The following is a 19,641-nucleotide window of genomic DNA, read 5'->3' as shown; positions in this document are numbered from 1 at the left end:
AAAATTAAAATTAAAATTAAAATTAAAATTAAAATTAAAATTAAAATTAAAATTAAAATTAAAATTAAAATTAAAATTAAAATTAAAATTAAAATTAAAATTAAAATTAAAATTAAAATTAAAATTAAAATTAAAATTAAAATTAAAATTAAAATTAAAATTAAAATTAAAATTAAAATTAAAATTAAAATTAAAATTAAAATTAAAATTAAAATTAAAATTAAAATTAAAATTAAAATTAAAATTAAAATTAAAATTAAAATTAAAATTAAAATTAAAATTAAAATTAAAATTAAAATTAAAATTAAAATTAAAATTAAAATTAAAATTAAAATTAAAATTAAAATTAAAATTAAAATTAAAATTAAAATTAAAATTAAAATTAAAATTAAAATTAAAATTAAAATTAAAATTAAAATTAAAATTAAAATTAAAATTAAAATTAAAATTAAAATTAAAATTAAAATTAAAATTAAAATTAAAATTAAAATTAAAATTAAAATTAAAATTAAAATTAAAATTAAAATTAAAATTAAAATTAAAATTAAAATTAAAATTAAAATTAAAATTAAAATTAAAATTAAAATTAAAATTAAAATTAAAATTAAAATTAAAATTAAAATTAAAATTAAAATTAAAATTAAAATTAAAATTAAAATTAAAATTAAAATTAAAATTAAAATTAAAATTAAAATTAAAATTAAAATTAAAATTAAAATTAAAATTAAAATTAAAATTAAAATTAAAATTAAAATTAAAATTAAAATTAAAATTAAAATTAAAATTAAAATTAAAATTAAAATTAAAATTAAAATTAAAATTAAAATTAAAATTAAAATTAAAATTAAAATTAAAATTAAAATTAAAATTAAAATTAAAATTAAAATTAAAATTAAAATTAAAATTAAAATTAAAATTAAAATTAAAATTAAAATTAAAATTAAAATTAAAATTAAAATTAAAATTAAAATTAAAATTAAAATTAAAATTAAAATTAAAATTAAAATTAAAATTAAAATTAAAATTAAAATTAAAATTAAAATTAAAATTAAAATTAAAATTAAAATTAAAATTAAAATTAAAATTAAAATTAAAATTAAAATTAAAATTAAAATTAAAATTAAAATTAAAATTAAAATTAAAATTAAAATTAAAATTAAAATTAAAATTAAAATTAAAATTAAAATTAAAATTAAAATTAAAATTAAAATTAAAATTAAAATTAAAATTAAAATTAAAATTAAAATTAAAATTAAAATTAAAATTAAAATTAAAATTAAAATTAAAATTAAAATTAAAATTAAAATTAAAATTAAAATTAAAATTAAAATTAAAATTAAAATTAAAATTAAAATTAAAAATAAAATTAAAAATAAAATTAAAATTAAAATTAAAATTAAAATTAAAATTAAAATTAAAATTAAAATTAAAATTAAAATTAAAATTAAAATTAAAATTAAAATTAAAATTAAAATTAAAATTAAAATTAAAATTAAAATTAAAATTAAAATTAAAATTAAAATTAAAATTGAAATTCAAATTCAAATTCAAATTCAAATTCAAATTTAAATTCAAATAAAATTAAAATAAAATTAAAATTAAAATTAAAATTAAAATTAAAATAAAATTAAAATTAAAATTTAAACAGGCTCCGATTTTTTTTATTAAATATGTTTCGTCCAGCTTTCATTCGAGGCAGAAGTGCGGTTGTAGTAGTGAACGCCGATAAAAGTTCACTACTACAATCACACTTCTTGCTCGGATGACAGCTGGAATGAAAACAAGCAGCATAAAATTTATGCCTAACATTTGTCTAACAGCCCATAGTAAAACATGTCTAACGTTAGTCTAATGTTAGACTAACAAACATGTTTCGAATTTGCAACATGTCTAACAAAAGTGTGTCATATCTGTCTAATTTTAGACTAACATTTGCCAAAAGTGAGACAAAAAGTTAGCCTAACATGCTGGCCAGTTAGTCTCACATTAGGCTAATGTTAGGCTAACCCTCCGTACTGGGTTGTTGGCAGTTGTCAAAATCCGGGTAACCCGAAAACCCAGATTCGTTGAATTTGGGTAAAGATCTGGGTAATCGGCACTTTGTCACTTTTCGACTTGAGAATATGGCAGCGGTCAAGAGAACGCAGAAAACTATGAATTATTTCGCGAAAAATATGCCGATAAATGACGGGAAAACAGTGGAATTATTCCGGGGAACTGTTTTCCAGCATCAGGTAAGTGAACAGCACATGGCAATTAAGAGCTTTTTATTTAAAATCTAAATTGGAAATAATTTAACAAAATCAAGGCCCCAAATGAGCTGGGTATCGTTTACCCAGATTTTGCCACCAACATCGGTAACCCAGATTAGAGTAAAGGTGCCTTTACTCAGTTTAGAGTAACTGCAGTTTTGCTCAGTCTGGGTCGCTTTGACACCAATCTGGGTAACTGAGGGTTAGCGTGAAAAGTTGGTCGAAAGTTAGTAACAATATTATTACCTCAAACTGAGTAGTTTTAAACTCACTCACCAAAAAAAAAAATGCGCTTTACTCTCTTTTGAGTACATATTATCGTCGCACCACCAAATCGAAGTCGTCGCTAGAAGCATATGCGAAGTTGCAGCTGCGAAGTAAATTTGAATCTATTTTTTCTGTTGCGCATCATTAAGCTAATTAAGAGCAACAATATGCACTAATCCAAATTGAGTTGCGACATTTCTAAGTAGGTTAAAAATCAATTTTCGCACGTTCGGTCACTTCGTATTTCGACCAAAAGCATAATATTGTCGCGCTTAATAATATTGTCGCGCTTATCTTTTATTAGAGTTCTGCGGCGGTCGTACGCTCGCAAGGCATACCGCCGCATGACAGTCGCAAGGCAAAACAAAAGAAAAAGTGTTCCCGCCAAAAACAAAAGCACGTGGGTTTCGCGAAGTGACAGATGTTTTAGAATGTATTTGTGACGAACGGCAAGAGTAACTCAGTGGAATGAGTGTTCTTGCTGGCAAACTCCATATAATGGAATTATATACTTTTAAATCTGGTAACGCTGTTATGATAAGTGACTGTCGCGCTTATATCAGAAGCGAGCGGCAGATATTGCTCGTTGTGAAGATTTATAGATTCCGACGCAAATAAATGATTAGGCTCATTTTCAGCGTATGTGCGTTATAAATGTTTGTTTACAATGCAAAACTATCACCAAATGTGTACCTAACAACACAGCGTAAAATATTCACCAGGACGTGGTCTGGTTTTATATCTGTGGGCCCACGCAAGAAAAATCCACGCAACTAATTTTCGCGCAGGAGTCTAAACAGGTGGAATCTCCGCAATAATCGCCATATTCTGATTTTTCTTGAGAGGCATAATATAACAGCAGCGGCGTCATGGTCGCGATTTTTTTCGCAGTAAAGTTTGCAGATTGTGAACAATCCTCGGTACCCACATTACGTAATTTATGTTTAGTCCTTTACTGTCAGAGCCGAGGTCAGAGCTGTCAGATCAGTGTAACACGCTAAATATAATTTACAAAAGGTCGAGGTCTTGAAATTAGTCTGTTATAATAGGCTGTAAATTCACTCACCTGTAACGAACAAAATCGTGTGCATATCCAAGTGCAAATCATTAAAGTCGCTGCGGTGAAATTGACTTCCAACCAGTGCGCAAAATTTTCGAACAGACGTGCTGAAGTTCACCGAGCGGCAATAGGCTCCTAAAGTCCTGTCGGGATTCTTGTTTTAAACCACAATATATGGTTCAAGAGTACATATTTACTCAATTTTTGACGTTTTTATTAACCGTAGTTGAAAACAAATAATTTTTATTTTTTTTAACCTTTTGTCTCGTCCCTAGCTTATAACACATACTTTGAGTGATTTTTTTTTCACCGTGTATGTCAGATAGGAACATTTTTGAAATCCCAGTGCGAAAAATGTCAAGCTCAGTCACACAAGGTTGACCTCAAATGTCAAAGTAGAACTATTTATCATTTTACTTATTTCGAATTTTCTCATTATTTCTTTGTTTTTCAAGTTCGAGTAAAGTACAATTCCGATTAGAATACCATGCTTGATCGTATTATTCAATATAAGCGAGATTTCGTCTTTAATTTTAGGACCCTATTTTCATTCACTTGCCTGCATATTCATATTCAGCTGTTCGATACTCTCAATACTGAATGAAAGTCAATGAATATGTCGAGTAGAGCTGTTGCACTCTTCCTTCTCTGACAACAATATTGTGTATTTAGCACCAAATTGGTGTCGGAAGTAACTTCATTGACTTCCGCTGCCTTTCCTATGCGTTAAGCATAACGTCGGAAGTAGTGCGATGTATAGTATTGTGCCTACAGAAGAAAATCAGAAGCGATGTGTCGCTAGACCGATGTGCTAATCTGGTGACGTTCATAGTATATAGACACAGAGAACAGACGTCTATCTTCGCTTTTTGCCTTGTGTAAAACTTTGTAACGGTCATTTCAGAGTATGTGGTTATGCTCCCGCTGCGCGGCGCTAGCGTCCCATCACTTACATTATTGTGTTGTCATATTTGTTTCCAGTGCTCGCCATTTTTGGCCGTTTGGCGCTCGTGTCGCTTTGTGGGCTAGTGTATTTTAACGATGAACACTGCCATCATGGGGTCAAATCGACTTTATATGTGGGGCAGTCTCCGTTGGTGGCGTTGAAGTACACTTAAATCCTTTACACACGATTTCAACGTATTTTTGTTCGAGCTTAAACGTCTGTTCTCTGTGCTATAGATACATTGGTGGTCTTGAGTGCGCGACTTGTAATAAACTTTCCCTTAAAAAAATACAATTTCTTAAGGTTTGCTCTTCAACAACCAAATTATTTAGCACAGCATTTGTGTTTGCATTTGAAATTGTGAAAAAAGATCTATTCATGTTCATCAATTCCAAAATGTCAGAACAGCAATGACAGTTCTGTTGACGTCGCCAGACATTGTCGCGTCACTGAACTCTCCAGCGAATTGCAGGTTAGTGCTGCTGCGACAATAAATGTGATGTTCTATACAGCGCACTACTTCCGACGTTATGTTTAACGCAAAGGAAAGGCAGCGGAAGTCAATGAAGTTACTTTCGACACCAATTTAGTGCTAAATCCACAATATTTAGAATGAGCGCATGAAAAGAGTGATGAAAAAGAACTCAAATTTAAGTTAAAAAGAAAAATTTATGAGTTATTCAGTTTCTCCGCGTTGAGTAGTCTGTTTTTTTCGTGTAATGAAGAGTCGACATAAAAAAGGATTGATTTTTGTTTCCGTGCAAGTTCGAATTTCGAACTTGGTTTGTTGTTGTTTTGCTTTAAAATTTCAACCGATTTCCATCCAAAGTTTTCAGAATTTCTCCAGGATTTGCTAGGAATATTACAAAAAATATCGCTCCAAAGCATATTCAATTTACAATGGCATCGTTTCTGAATCGACCGCTAACTTTGGCCGAGTTCAGCAGTTGGCTGCAGTTGATTTGTGCGGAAAGTGCCGTGATTTCCCAGACCTCGGAGCAACTGACGGCACGAGCGGAGAAAATCGCCAAAGTGAACGGTAAGAATTGATTCAGAAAAATTTCAAATTCGTTTCCTCAACTGTTTTCCCGCAGAACTTTTAGCCCACCGCGCCCATGAAGCGCGCCAAAACTCCAAGCAGTTGGAGCAAGATATTGCCGAGCAGCAAAAGGCCAGTCAAGCCGTTCGTGAGTGCCTCGGCGAGATGGAGGATCGATTGGCCAAGTTGAACGAAGAAGACCGACAGCTGAAGGAGAGACTGGCGGAAATGGAACAGCCTGCTATAGCACCCGGAGATGGTGCTCTGCTAACCGAGGACCAGGTGGTGGCACTGGAGAAAGAGCAGTAAGTGATGGGAGATGGGATAATTCAGATCGAACAAAGTGATTGATTTTTTTTTTCTTTTTAGGCGGAAGTTTATATTCCTGAAGCGGACCATTTGCCAGAGCATCGATAAGAGTAATGTGGCCTTGCTGCTACCGGCCGTAATGCAGAGAGATAAACTGGAGGAAATGGTGACTGCTGCTGCGAGTAACATTTCCTCCTGGGACGAAATTCTTAAAGACTAAGCTTTACGTAAGTATTCTCTAAATAATTTTATTTTAATTTATTAAATTTTGTATTAAACGAATTTATTTGCCTTGAAACAATTTTGTGAACATCCCCGTCCACAAGGATTCTCAGTGCTTTGGATCCTTTTTATTGCCAAGTCGGCTTCGGATTGTTGTTTGGGCTTTGTTGCCCACATTTTTTCGGATGATTTTCATAAACACTTTATGTAGCAAAGTGTATTTGGATAATAAGCTTTTGCGTTCAACTTTTATTGAGAGACTTGTTTAATGCTAGATCTAAGAAATGATTGGAATGAGTTTATTTATTCTAGTTGTTAGAAATAAATGTACTTATCTTAGGCACCATGTAAAAACTAGTTGTTTGTTTGTTATTGACACTTTACACAATAATTGTGCATTCGTGTCGCGTAAAAACTACCCAGGTAACCAACTAAGCATTTGAATAAGCCGTACAGTAGACCGTAATAAGCATTTCAACTGCTTCCTGCCCTACAAAAGCAGTTCGAATGCATAGCTGCCTTGGATTAGCATAAGCTGTGCTACTCAAAAGCTTGTGACCGTTAATTAGCATTTCAACTGCTTGAGGTCCTTGAGGTGTTTTTGCTCGGAAGCATTCAGAATGCTTTTCAACTGCCCTTCAAATGCTAAGAGCAAAGAGTATGGGAGATATGTTATGCGTTTGACAGCGCATTGCTGTCTCTCTCTTACAGGGTTTATGCCTCTATTAACAAATTAGGTAGCACATCTGAGCTGCTTATTCGTTTTTCCCTTTCATCCAAAGGCTCAGCCGCAGTGAAGAGAGTTGTCAGACAAAAGAGCCATAAAACAAGCAACAAAGAAGGTGCGACGATTACTCTTTATCCCTACTGGTAACAGATAATGACATGATCTCGAAATACAGGTTGCGACATTGTCATTATTGTTGCGCGATGGTTGAATTTTGATTCACTGCTCAGCAGAAAACATTGCTGCGGCTGGTTTGGTTTGGGAACATGGCCATTATCATTCTCATTTCGTCGGAAAATATATACCGAATTGGTGGAAACCTTGGCGGATCATAAGATTATTCGCAAGAGGCAATCATATGCCATAGATCGTAGAGGGAACGAAAGTGCTGTTTACAAAATGGAATATCTATTTGAAAACAAGTTTTGGGTGTTGGAACCGAAGCTGTTTTCAGTTTCAAATCATTCTTTATATTGAGGATAAAATCAACGCACGACATCGGAATACCTGCAGCCCTGCAGCATATTCTGGAGCGTGGAGCAGAAACTTAAGCAGCAAACATGATTGAGTAATCTCCGGATCGTAGGTTCAAACACCAATAACTGCTAAAACATGCAAAAAGGTACTACCTAACATCAGCTGGCAATGAGAGTCTAATAGAGGTGGGGAAGACGATACTTCGTGTGCGTGAGATCCGTGTCTGGTACAAAACATGCCACTACTACAAGCAAAGCGAGCTCCCATAAGAACGCGTGTCAAATAGTGACGTCACTATTTGTGTTTACATTTTTCTTTGCTTACTAATACATAGCCATCTCTTCTTCTTCCCCACCTGTAATATACTCTCATTGATCAGCTGGAGTGTGCAAGGACGAGGAAGCGGGAACGCTGAGAGAGCGAGAAGCAGACGTAAATCTATTTTTGTTTTTTTTTTTTGCTGGACGAGGCGTTACGCTTTTTTTGACATTTTGATACGACGTTCCTGAACAACCCCCCCGTAACTTCACAGATGAGCTCAGTTTCGCGTACCTACTTGCAAATCGCAGATGTCGCTACTGTTCGTAACCAACGGGTCCATCCTTCACTGACGCAACCATTTTTGTCCATGCGAAAACATCTTTTTGTTTCGTGGTGAGTGGAAGCCAACAAGAGGCTAGCGTTTCGTATCAAAAGGACGTATTCAACAGAAGCGCAAAAACTAATGTTCATTAAATTGAAATTATTTTGATTTTTCTTTTTGTTGTTCTAAGAAATGTAATAAAAGCACATGTTTAAACGGTCTTGCATATAATTGGTGACTGCGCATACTAGACCAAACCAAAGAACAAACTCGAAAAAAAAACATCTGCAAATGATTATTTTTAACTTCCGTTTTGGCTTTGCCGCCAGATATGTAGCTGTAAAATGTTAGCATAAGTAACCTAATTTATTACTTGATGGTGCTTAATAACCGCACTAGAAGAAAACATGAGTTTCTTATTAATATTATGAAAGCCGACTATTTTGCCTTTACCCGTTTTATAGACATAATGTTCGCTTCTAGTAAACAAATTCATCATGCCGCACTTAATTTGCATTTATCTACCACAAAAAAAGCGCAAACAACAAATTAAGGCTTTAGTTTAATGTTTTAATATTTTTTTGTGCGGTTTGTTATTGTCGGTTTTCGTCCTTTTCAAAAGTAGCGCTTGCCGCTTTGAATCTGACAGTACCACCCGGACCAAAATTTTTAGGTACGCTGACGTTGTTCGGCAGCTGTCAAGAAGCTCCCGGGTTGTTCCTGAAGGTGCTCCACTCAGACAGCCCGTTATTTTGCCAAAACCTGTTGTGGGGTAGCACTATAGGTGCATATATGGTCAATTAGCATTAAATGCCTTGTCGTAAGGACTACTATAATGCTAGAGGAATGCTATTTTAAATGCTTACTGGTTACTTGGGTAGTGTTAACGTGGACAACATAGCCTATTTCGCCTAAACAGTAGGCCTTAGTAGACTCATTTGCAATTTCTTTCTTCTAGCATTCCTGCTGGGATTATTCCTAATATTTTCCCGGATATGAAGGGATTTCTTCAAGGATTAATCAGGACTTCTTCCTCAGATTTCATCCAGGGGTTCTTTCAGAAATTCCTCATGGGAATTCTCCAGGTACTCGTATTGGTCTTTCTCCATGTATTCCTCAAGGAATTCCTATTTTGACCCCTCAAGAAATTCTAACTGGGGTATTTCCAGGAATACTTCGTGAGATTCCTCTAGGGATTTTTGCTGGTATATTTGCAGCAGAAATGTCTCCTGCGATTTCATCAAGGAATCTATGGAGTTCTCCAGAATACCTCTAACGATTTTTCCAAGGAAAACTGTAGGTAGGGTCTGGGACCATTTGAGCAGGAGCACCTATTTTGGGCACTTGCTGCTATAACTCAGCAAATATTGAACCGATTGACTTGATTTTTGAAATACGATCAGGAAAGCGCAGTATCTAGCTGTGTTCAAAAATTCAGGTTAATCGGTTTGAAATGGACTGAGTTATAGCAGCAAGTGCCCAAAATAGGTGCTCCTGCCCAAATGGTCCCAGACCCTATTCCTCCAGGTATTTATTCAAGGAACTTCTCTTAGGATTCCCCCGGTTCTTCTTCTTCTTCTTCTTCAAAGCTTCAACGATTTAATCCAGAAATTCCAGCTGTAATCCCTCAAGCAATTGCAACTGTGGTTCTATCACAGACAAACAGACGTAACACTCTTCAAAACGGCTTGGCACATGCATTTAACGATCAATTTAAATTTCATTTGATTTGCGCGATTGTTCCACCAGATGCGCTAGTGTTCGATCGCTTTGGCGTTTACCAGTGTACACGTTGCTGAATGATGCAAACGAAAATTACAGGCAATTTGTGTAGTAGTGTGCGTGTCAGCAAAACGTCAAATCGAAACCTATCATGGCCGACAGTGTCGCGCGCGGTTCTACCAACAGGTGGCAGTGTGCTCATGAAAATGACACCGGACAAAAGTTTTTGATGAAATTCCTCTAAGAGTTACGTCTGTTTGTCTGTGGTTCTATCATTCCTTTTGAAGAATCTCAAGAAACATCTTTGTAGGAATTCTTAGAAGCATCGTGGGATGTATTATTGTAGGAAATTCAGCAGAAATCCTAGAAGGAATTGCTAGAGGAAACTGTACAGGAATTTCTTGATTTTTTTAAACCCCATCATGAATGCCTGAGAGAATCCAAAGAGAAATTTCTTGAAGAAATACCTGGAGGAATACCTAAAGAAGCCCCTGAAAGAACCAGTAGAGGTATCCTGGATGGATGCATAGAGAAGACCCTGAAGGAATCGCGGGAGGGATTTCTGAAGGGATCTCAGGAAGAATTCCAGCAAGAATGCCAAGATAAATTCCTATATGAATTACTTTGAGAATTCCTGGAGGTATTATAGTTAGAATTTCTGGAGGAAGAATTGCTGGAAGAACCTCAGGAAGAGTTATTTGAGGAACCCTTGGAGGAAGGCCAAGATGTGTTTCTGCAGGAGTTCCATGAGGAATTTCTGGAGGAATCTACGGATAAAATCTCTGGTAGAATTCATGGATGAGTTCTTAAAGAAATCCCTGGAAGAACAACCGAAAAAAAATCTGCAAGAATCCCAGGAGGATTAAGCGGAAGGTCCCAGCAAGAAAGCCAGGACATAGCTTCAGAAGAATCCCTAGAAGAATTTCTGAAGTACCACAGTTTGAATCTCTGGAGGAGTCCTAACAAGAATTTTCAACCTAAGGAGAAATTGCTTGCGGAATTTCTGAAATTTCTGGAGGCAGGCCACAAAGAGCTCCTGGAGGAATTCCATAAGAACACGCAGAAAAAAATATATTGATTTTTTAGTTCTTGAATCAAAGTGCTTTGAATCAAAGAAAATAAATCATTGAACCACGGCTATACCATTTTGCTTTGAATCTAATACATTTGGTATTAGTTTCAAAGCATTAATTTCACTATTTCTAAAATCAAGCCAAGTTTCAAATACTTTTTTGCTTTGAATCTAAAACATCACTGCTTTGAATCTAGGCAATTTTGTAAATTCAAAGACTATATTTTTTAGAAACAAATATACATGAACTTAGATTCAAAAACAAAACATTTTTGTTTAAAAATGACAACGAAATAAAAAAAGGCGTGCGAGAATTGAACAGGGGTACTGTTTCAATGTGTTTCACTGATAGCGAGCTATCGTTCACGACTAGATCTGCTCTTGAAAAGCTGAGGGTAAAACTGAATCATCTTGCTCATTATTGGCGAAGTGCATTCTCCAATATTGAAAAAAAAAAAAATTTTTTTTTTATTCAACAAACCTCGCGACTTAAATGAAGTCTCTTTAACCTTTTGGAGCCGATTTGTTTCGCCGCTGTCGACGCAACCTCGCTGGTGTCGAACACGTTTGTTATGCTCGGTTTCATCGCCGGGGTCATATATGACCCCTCCGGCTCCAAAGGGTTAAACTTGGTTTTAATACATGTGTTATTTTTCTGCGTGAAGATACTGGAGGAATCCCTGGATAAAATCCCTGAAGGAATTCCAGGAGGAATCATCGGAGGAACTTCTGGAGGAAGCTCAGAAATATTGCCATGAATAATCCCAGCAAAAATTCGTGAAAGAATCGCACGAGAAATTTCTAGAAAAATCCCTACAAGAACTCCTGAAGTTATTTCAGTAAAAAAAAATATAGAGGAGTCCTAGGAGGAATGGTAGAACCACAGTTGCAATTGCTTGAGGGATCCCTGTTGGAATTTCTGGATTGAATCTTTGAAGATGTTCCTGGAGGAATCACCGCAGGAACTTCTGCAATAATTCCAGAAAGATTGACTTGAATGACCAAGAATTCTAGAATTTCTAGAATAACCAAGAATTTCTAGAGAAGTTCGTAGAATTCTGAAAAGTATTATAGAAGGAATTTATAGAGAAATCCTAGTAGGATTTTGCTGGAAGAATCACTGCAAAAATCCCTAGCGGAATCCCACAAAGTATTCCTGGAAATACCAAAGTTAGAATTTCTTGAGGGGTCCTAAAAGGAATTGCTTAATGAATCGCAGCTGGAATACATGGAGAAAGACCATTATGAGTTCCTGGAGCAATCTCATGCGGAATTTGTGGAAGAACCCCTAGATGAAATCTCAGGATTAAGTCCTGATTAATCCTCGAAGAAATCTTTGGAAGAATCCACAAAGGGATTTCCGGAAAAAATACTAGGAAGAGTCTCAGCAGGAATGCTAGAAGAAATCTCTAGTAGAATACCTGAAGGTACCACAGTTAGAATATCTGTAATAATTCTAGGAGAATTTGATGGAAAAACGCAGAAATAGTTGCGCGATGAGAAACGGAGAGACAAGTACGAGGACAGGTATCGTCGCAAATTGTGGAAAAAATAAAGTCAAAGTCATTCCGTTCAATCCTGAATTTGATGCAGAGATGTCTGATGAAGACATCATCTTGTTGATGAGAAGCCTGAGGTTCCATCCAGCTTTAACGATACACCAAATGAAGACGAACTTGAGAGTCATGGAGTCATGCGTTGGCGCGATGCGTAGCACGAGGGCAGTATTGCCGCAACGAAACCAAGAGACCACCATTAAGACACGAAAGCTAACTGATGACCCGAGGACATTTAATGAAGCATCAAAGGACCTGAAGCGGAATTGTGGAAGTCAGCTATGGACGATTAGATGACGTCGTTGCAATATAATGGCACCTGGCAGCCCGACGATTTTACCGCCAGGACGCTAGACGGTTGGCTGCAAATAGATCTTCAAACGGAAGCTAAACGAAGATGAAAACCTATACACGGAGAAAAAAATAAAGTCATATCAATCATATTACGGTCGCGAACAAGCATATTTGTGCACTGACTTTTATATAAGCCCTTTTTGAGATTGTATTACGCATAATACCATAAATCAAAGCATACCAGAAGCCTAAAATAATTATAATTGTTGAACTGAATGGAGCAAGACATATGCATGCCTCAACAATATTTATTGTTAATGGTTTGACAGCTCATTTATTGTTATGATAGATTCAAGCATGGTCATGTTCAACTTAACCCTTCACTTGAGGGCCAAATTAACTATATCGGATGGTTGCTTTGAGCATGTACAAAAAATCGATAGGTTGAGGTTATGTTGCATTCCTAGAATCATCAAAAGCTTTTCGATTTTAAATAAACATTTCTAAAATGGTCGTATTTAAGTGCAATATGTTCAAAATGTAACATATTGCACTGAATACCACCATTACAGGAACGTTCAAGTAGCAAAACAAAAATTGTTTATTTTTATAAATAATGTTTAGGTAATTAGGTCTCTTCAGCCCATCAAAAGAGCTCCCCGGTCACGCCGTCCATCATAGGGACCTTCTCTTTGTGATATCGTACGACACACCAGCAACTGTCGTCGCATCCGAAGTCCAGCTGGGCATCCAGTCCGGCCTAGAGCTTTTCCAGCAGGTCGTCCAATTTTTCGATTTTCACAACCGCCCAAAGGAAACCGCTCACGAAGAATCCATGTCTGCAGTCCGGGTTGTCCAGATTGGAGTCGATTATGTCCTCCACCAGATCATTGTCAACTTGCCATCTTTCGTCACCTTCTTGAGCTGGGCGCCCAGCGCCAGCGAAAATATCCACTCGCAGCATGTCATCTGTCGACATGTGGCAATCGCAGAATTTCTCCTTTACCAGCGGAACCTGTGTTCCGATTGCGTTGATTCCGGTATCTCTTCGGTTTTGGTGCTACGACTGCTGCATTTGTGGCCATTTCGGTGGCGATCGGTGGGCTGCACCTGGCAAATATTAGAAAGAAAAAAATACATCATTAGTTTACAAATTCATGCCCATTACCGGTGGCACACTTACCTGAAGTGGTGAATTCCGCACAGAAGAAAAGCACACTTTTTAATTTCCCAGGAAAGCAACTGGATTTTCAATCAAATGAAGACAAGACGACAATATCGCCGTCGTCACTTTCTACCGCCGCTGCCGCCGCCATGATGGATAATGCCTGAGTAGACAGCAGTCTGGAGGCTCGCTCAACGCGGGTTCAAGTAATGACATATTATACTTAATTTAAGCATTTGATGGTTGGTATTCAATGATGTTCATTTAAATGAAACATATGCTTGATGTAGACATCAAATCATTGTGAAACAACCATTTGAAGCAATTATGCCTAGCATATATTCGAAAGTTGAGTGAACTATGGAAAAGGTTATATTAATCAGAGAACATTTCTGTCCGTGTAAAGCTCGTATATTCACTCAAGGATTCACTCTAAAGTTCGAGACAGTGTATGACGAAGTCATTGCTCCGGTGGTTCAGCAGATGACTTATTCCGGGTATTGTTGACTGTTGCCAGTCAACGTGAAATTGTTGTGAAGCAAACAAAACTGCAATGCAGAATAAAGATCTGAACAGAGATGCCGTGTGTGACCCGTCCCTTCCCAACTACTTTGTATCTTTCTATCCTTTTTCTATATGCTCTCCTCTTTACAATACAACTTGTGTGGCATCCCTCATGCATGCGACCAGTGTAAATGGGACTTAATTTGCCGTACACGTTAGTATGACAATTCGAAGCCGTTATACGGTGCTCCCTCAACGAATACGCATAAGACACATGCAATGAATAGGCCACTCTTTGGACGACCACCTCCGAGGTAAGTTGTGCTTCTCTGGACGCTTCTGCACATTTAGCGAACCTGCCAGTAATTGAGCGAACGAACAAAATTTCGCATAAACGTGCTTATTATAATTCGGCATCATCAAAGCCTCGCCGAAATCAACGAAATAAAGCAACTTGGGAAAATCGCCCCTCGCATGCACCGCAACCCGCAAGTAGCACATTCAATTCGTTTCAAAACGATGCTTGTTGAAATTAGCCAACACCGCTTGACCCATCACCAAATGACGCCATTTTAAAAATAGCAAAAAAAAATCCCCAAGCCGTTTCAAAACGATGCCGCTTAAAAATGAAAATTTCCGCTGCAGCATGATAAACTCACAGCTTTGCACAAGCATATCGCACAACTTGAAGGGAATAAGCCCCAATCAAAGTAGCAAAGTAAAGCGCAACCCCGCCATGGTCGGAAAAAATGCAGATGCCGCAAATATTTTCCTTTACAATCGTTCTTTTTCAATTGCAAAACATAACTAATACGGCGCGTTTTGAACTTTACAGATTGAAATTCGAAGTTCTTAACAATAATCCCAACACAATCTGCGCAATGGACTACCGCGGCAAATACGTTCGGCCAACGGAAGACCTAAACGATTTGAGCGATTGCGATTTGGAGCGAGACGCAGATACCAGTGACAACGAAGAAGACATAACCAACAAAAACGAGACGAACGAACCCGCATCGAACGGTGGTACTGACGAGGACAGCGACAGTGAAAGCACCGCGAGCCACCGCAGCAGCAATTACAGCACAGCCAGCATCGATTCTTCCAGCGACGATGACGACCAGGCCACCCCAACGAAGACGAAGGAAGACAGCCCGACTGGTGAAGCCAACCCCAGTAAGCAAAATTATCCGGAAAAGGACCGCGACAGCCGGATGGAGCAGATCGAAAAGGTTTTAGCGGACCTCAGGAAGGCTGTAACTCTGCTTCAGCCTGGTAATCAACAGCTCGCACCACAGCAAGTGACCCCCGAAGCCGGCCGCAGCTGGGATTTCACCCGCGAACCCGCCCAAGCCACTGGTTCACACACGACTGTACGTCCAGAACACATTAAGCCCTATCCCAGCGGTGTCCGCCCGAACAAAATGTGGGCCGAGTGGTACGACTTCATCGAGGATTTCGAGGTTGCGGTGTCGATGCATAATACAAACGACCCAGTCTACAAGATGAAACTGCTGTACCTGTCCCTTGGCAAAGAACTGCAATCGATCGTCAAAGCAGCCAACCTCCGCCCCAGTCTGACGGACCCGCAGTGCTATTCGATTTTCGTCAAAAACATTGAAACCCATTTGCGATCAATGACGGACACAACTGCAGAACACCAAGCTTTCCTGAAGATGAAACAGGGAAAAGATGAGTCGACCGTTACTTTCCACGCTCGGCTTATAAGAGGCGTAAAGCTATGTGGCTACAATTCCGACGACGAAAGCCGATTTGTCAGAGCCCAATTGCTAGAAGGTCTGAGAAACAAAGAGTTGGCAAAGGCTGCCCGCACCTATGGCTACGACACCAACTTCATTGTGCAATCGGCAATTCGCGAGGAAGTTTATGAGGAAGAAACAGCTGAAAGAACGGTTGACGCCAATATTCTGAAAATTGGTCGGCGCTCCGGTGTCGGCCGAAAACGAATCAACACTCATCAGCAATTTGGCAACCCGGTGACCAAGCAACGCCGTACGAATTCAGATTTCATGAGAAATGGACCATGGCGCCCGGAACGATCGAGACAAGCAGGCAACTCCACACATCAAGCAAGAGACGGACAACGTAGCCCTCGAACGCAAGATCGTAACACACGCTGCCCAAGATGCAACAATCTCTTCCATCGAAATCCGCAGTGCCCTGCATTGACCAGAACATGCGACAACTGTGGCAAACGAGGACACTTTGCGGTTGCATGTCGTTCGGAGCGCCAAAACGCAGTACAGCAGATCTCGAAGCAAGCCGATGCTGAATCTTCGGGCGAAGAGAACGTATTTTACGAAAAACAGGTAAAGCAAGGCTGAATACAAATACTTGAATAAACTTGAATAGAAAATCTCCAGCTTGAAAGCGTATTTCATTACATCCCAAAATTCCTTTAAATTTCCTTTTAGAACGTTTCCGCCCTCACTTTGGAGGACGCGCTAGTCGACTGCTGTATCGGATCCGCCAGACCAATAAGCTTTCTCATCGACTCCGGAGCCGATGTTAACGTTATCGGGGGCGAAGATTGGGTGCACCTAAAACAAGACTATGACTCGGGATTTGCGCAACTCCAGATCATTCAACAACCCAATGAAAGTTTGCATGCCTTTGCTTCCGCTAAACCGATGCCTGTTGAATGCACGTTTAAGGCAACAGTTGAGGTACCAGGAACTGAAAAACCATCTGTGGTTGTTATTTTTCACGTTGTTTCTGGAGGATCAAGATCGCTGCTCGGCCGATCCCCTGCGCACGACTTGAATCTTCTTAAGGTTGGAAAAACCGTAAACAGCGTTGAATGCAACGATAGCGATAGTGTATTCCCCAAGATGCCGGGTGTGCAAGTTGAATTTAGTGTAGACCCGACCATTCCTGCCTCGAAGAACGCGTACTACAATGTCCCCGCGGCGTTCAGGGAGGCCGCCAGAAAGAGATTGAAGGAAATGGAAAAGCACGGAATAGTCGAGAAGGTGACGAAGGCGCCCGGTTGGATAAGTGTGATGTTCGCCGTGGCCAAAGGCAAATCGGATTTCAGACTGGTGGTGAACATGAGAGCTCCGAACAAAGTAATCAACCGGGAATATTTCCGGCTGCCGCTTATCGACGAGATGCGTGTTAAGCTCCACGGTGCCAAATATTTTTCGAAACTAGATCTTAGCAACGCGTTTCATCACCTGGAGCTATGCGAAGAGTCTCGCGATCTCACCACCTTCCTCACTGAAAACGGTATGTACCGTTTCACGAGGCTAATGTTTGGGGTCAATTGTGCCCCCGAAATATTCCAGCGTGAGATGAGTCGGCTTTTTGCTGGTATGGAGAATGTAATCGTGTATATTGACGACATTCTTATTTTTGCTGAAACGTTGGACGAGCTACGCCAGACTGTCGAAAAAGTCCTTCAGATACTGCGTGAAAACAACCTCACACTTAACCGTGCAAAGTGTGAATACGACTTGGAATACGACAAGAGTAGTCTTAAGGTGAAACGGGACGCCGTGTTATTTTTCCTATCTTGCCTCTCTTTCTAACAATTTGCCTCGCGATTTTGAAGATGGTAATCTCGAGTTCTATTGCACTGAAGATTATGAAAAACAATCAGCATGTGCAGTGCAAGTGAGCATACACAATGATAGGTTTTTGTTGCAAAATATGAAGTAGAATCTGAGATTACCATCTTAGTAGCAACAGAGCAATGGCGGATATTTACCCAACCGTCCCGTCCGCCCTTAAATTTCTTGGACACCTGTTGGACGGTGATGGCTTGCATGTTGATGAAGAGAAAATCAAGAGCCTGCGCAATTTCCGGGAGCCCGCGAGTATCTCCGAGCTAAGGAGCTTCCTTGGGCTCGCGTCCTACATTAGCACATACGTGAGTAATTTTGCAGGGATATCGCGCCCGTTATGGGAAATCGTAACAAGTAAAACATGGACTTGGGGTGAGAAACAAAGAGAAGCTTTCGAACGGATTAAACAGCGAATTCTACATTGCACAAGCACATTGGGATTCTTCTCAGACACGAACAAGACCGTCTTGTACACCGATGCCTCCCCTGTTGCATTAGGAGCAGTGCTAGTGCAAGAAAGCAAGCAACGCCACCCAAGGATCATCAGCTTTGCGTCCAAAGCACTTACAAAAACCAAGCAGAAATACGCCCAGAATCAACGGGAGGCGCTCAGTGCCGTCTGGGGAGTTGAACATTTCTCCTACTTTCTCCGAGGAAGACACTTCACCCTCCGCACTGATGCCCAAGGTGTAGCATTCATCCTTAACCACTCCCGAGAGGAATCGAAGCGAGCTCTCACCCGGGCAGATGGTTGGGCACTTAGGCTGAGCCCCTACAGCTATGACGTGGAGTACGTGCGCGGGATGGACAACATAGCCGACCCGTCTTCTAGGCTCTACAATGGCGAGGACGAGCCGTTCAACGACGACGCTAGCCCGTGGGAAATCGGAAGACTGGAGGCACCTACGAAAGGCATAGCGCACCAGCGGTACCGTGAAACAACGGGGATGGTACGAAAAGCGATTCCGGATCCGAGAACATACAAAGAAGCCATTGAGAATCCTGAAGCAGGGATGGCGGCAATGAACGAAGAGATGCAGTCGCACGCCGAGAACAAGAGCAAGAAGATCGACGGTGTACTGAAGCAGATGGGTTTCCGGCAGTCCGCCCACGACCCGTGTCTGTATGTTCGGAGCGACAGTGAAGGCAACACGTACTTCGTAATTTACGTAGACGACATTGCGCGCCACAATGATGAGTACTTGGACCTCATGCGGGACCTCAACAGGCATTTCATCGTAACCTCTTTGGGCAACATCAAACATTTTCTCGATATCCAAGTGCAGCGTGATGGTAAGTCTTTCACACTTAACCAGAAAACTTACATTCTGAAGCTGTTGCTGAGATTAGCAATGGATGAAGCGAAGCCTTCGAAGTATCCTCTGGATCCCGACCACCTAAAACAGAAGGAGGAGAAAGAAATGTCACCCAACAACCACCAGTACGCCAGTTTAATAGAAGGTCTGTTATACGTGGCCGTCAATACTCGACCGGACATCGCTGCATCCGTATCAATACTTGGACGTTCGGTTAGTTCACCATCCCAGCCGACTAGACGGAAGCTAAGCGTGGCCTGCGCTACCTCAAGTCAACCGTGGACCACAAACTTAGGCTAACGGCCGAGGAACCTGGTTTAGAAGTTTACGTGGACGCAGACTGGGCCAGCGATGCAGCTAGTCGCAAATCAAATTCCGGATACGTGTTCCTGTTCGGTGGAGGTCCGATATTCTGGGGATCGTGCAAGTAAACCTGCGTTGCGCTTAGCAGTACCGAAGCAGAATTTGTGGCACTTGCCGAGTCGTGTGCAGTAAGGAACTCACGTGGATCGTCCGGATGCTTCAAGATTTCTATGTTGATGT

The 19,641-nt window shown here is 39.1% G+C and overlaps 1 protein-coding gene and 1 pseudogene across 1 annotated transcript; one reads left to right on the top strand and one right to left on the bottom strand.

Annotated features, from left to right (window-relative positions):
* Positions 1–5,315: 5,315 nt before the first annotated feature.
* LOC115259591 (uncharacterized) lies at positions 5,316–6,367 on the top strand. The gene is made up of 3 exons (XM_029860308.2): positions 5,316–5,564; positions 5,620–5,869; positions 5,934–6,367. The coding sequence occupies exons 1-3, from the start codon at positions 5,426–5,428 to the stop codon at positions 6,091–6,093; spliced, it is 549 nt and encodes a 182-aa protein (XP_029716168.1). The 5' UTR covers positions 5,316–5,425; the 3' UTR covers positions 6,094–6,367.
* A 6,604-nt stretch (positions 6,368–12,971) lies between these two features.
* LOC115259592 (adenylate kinase-like) lies at positions 12,972–13,611 on the bottom strand (annotated as a pseudogene).
* Between the last annotated feature and the right edge of the window lie 6,030 nt (positions 13,612–19,641).

This window comes from Aedes albopictus, chromosome 1 (assembly GCF_035046485.1).
Source record: "Aedes albopictus strain Foshan chromosome 1, AalbF5, whole genome shotgun sequence".
NCBI classification, from domain to species: domain Eukaryota; kingdom Metazoa; phylum Arthropoda; class Insecta; order Diptera; family Culicidae; genus Aedes; species Aedes albopictus.
Note: the sequence above shows the minus strand (reverse complement) of the source record. Positions and strands in the feature narration are given on the sequence as shown.

Coding starts and splice junctions, on each gene's coding strand:
- LOC115259591 (XM_029860308.2), top strand. CDS start 5,426: ATGGCATCGTTTCTGAATCGACCGCTAACTTTGGCCGAGTTCAGCAGT. Junction 5,565..5,619: donor GAAAATCGCCAAAGTGAACG/GTAAGAATTGAT, acceptor GTTTTCCCGCAG/AACTTTTAGCCCACCGCGCC. Junction 5,870..5,933: donor GTGGCACTGGAGAAAGAGCA/GTAAGTGATGGG, acceptor TTTTCTTTTTAG/GCGGAAGTTTATATTCCTGA.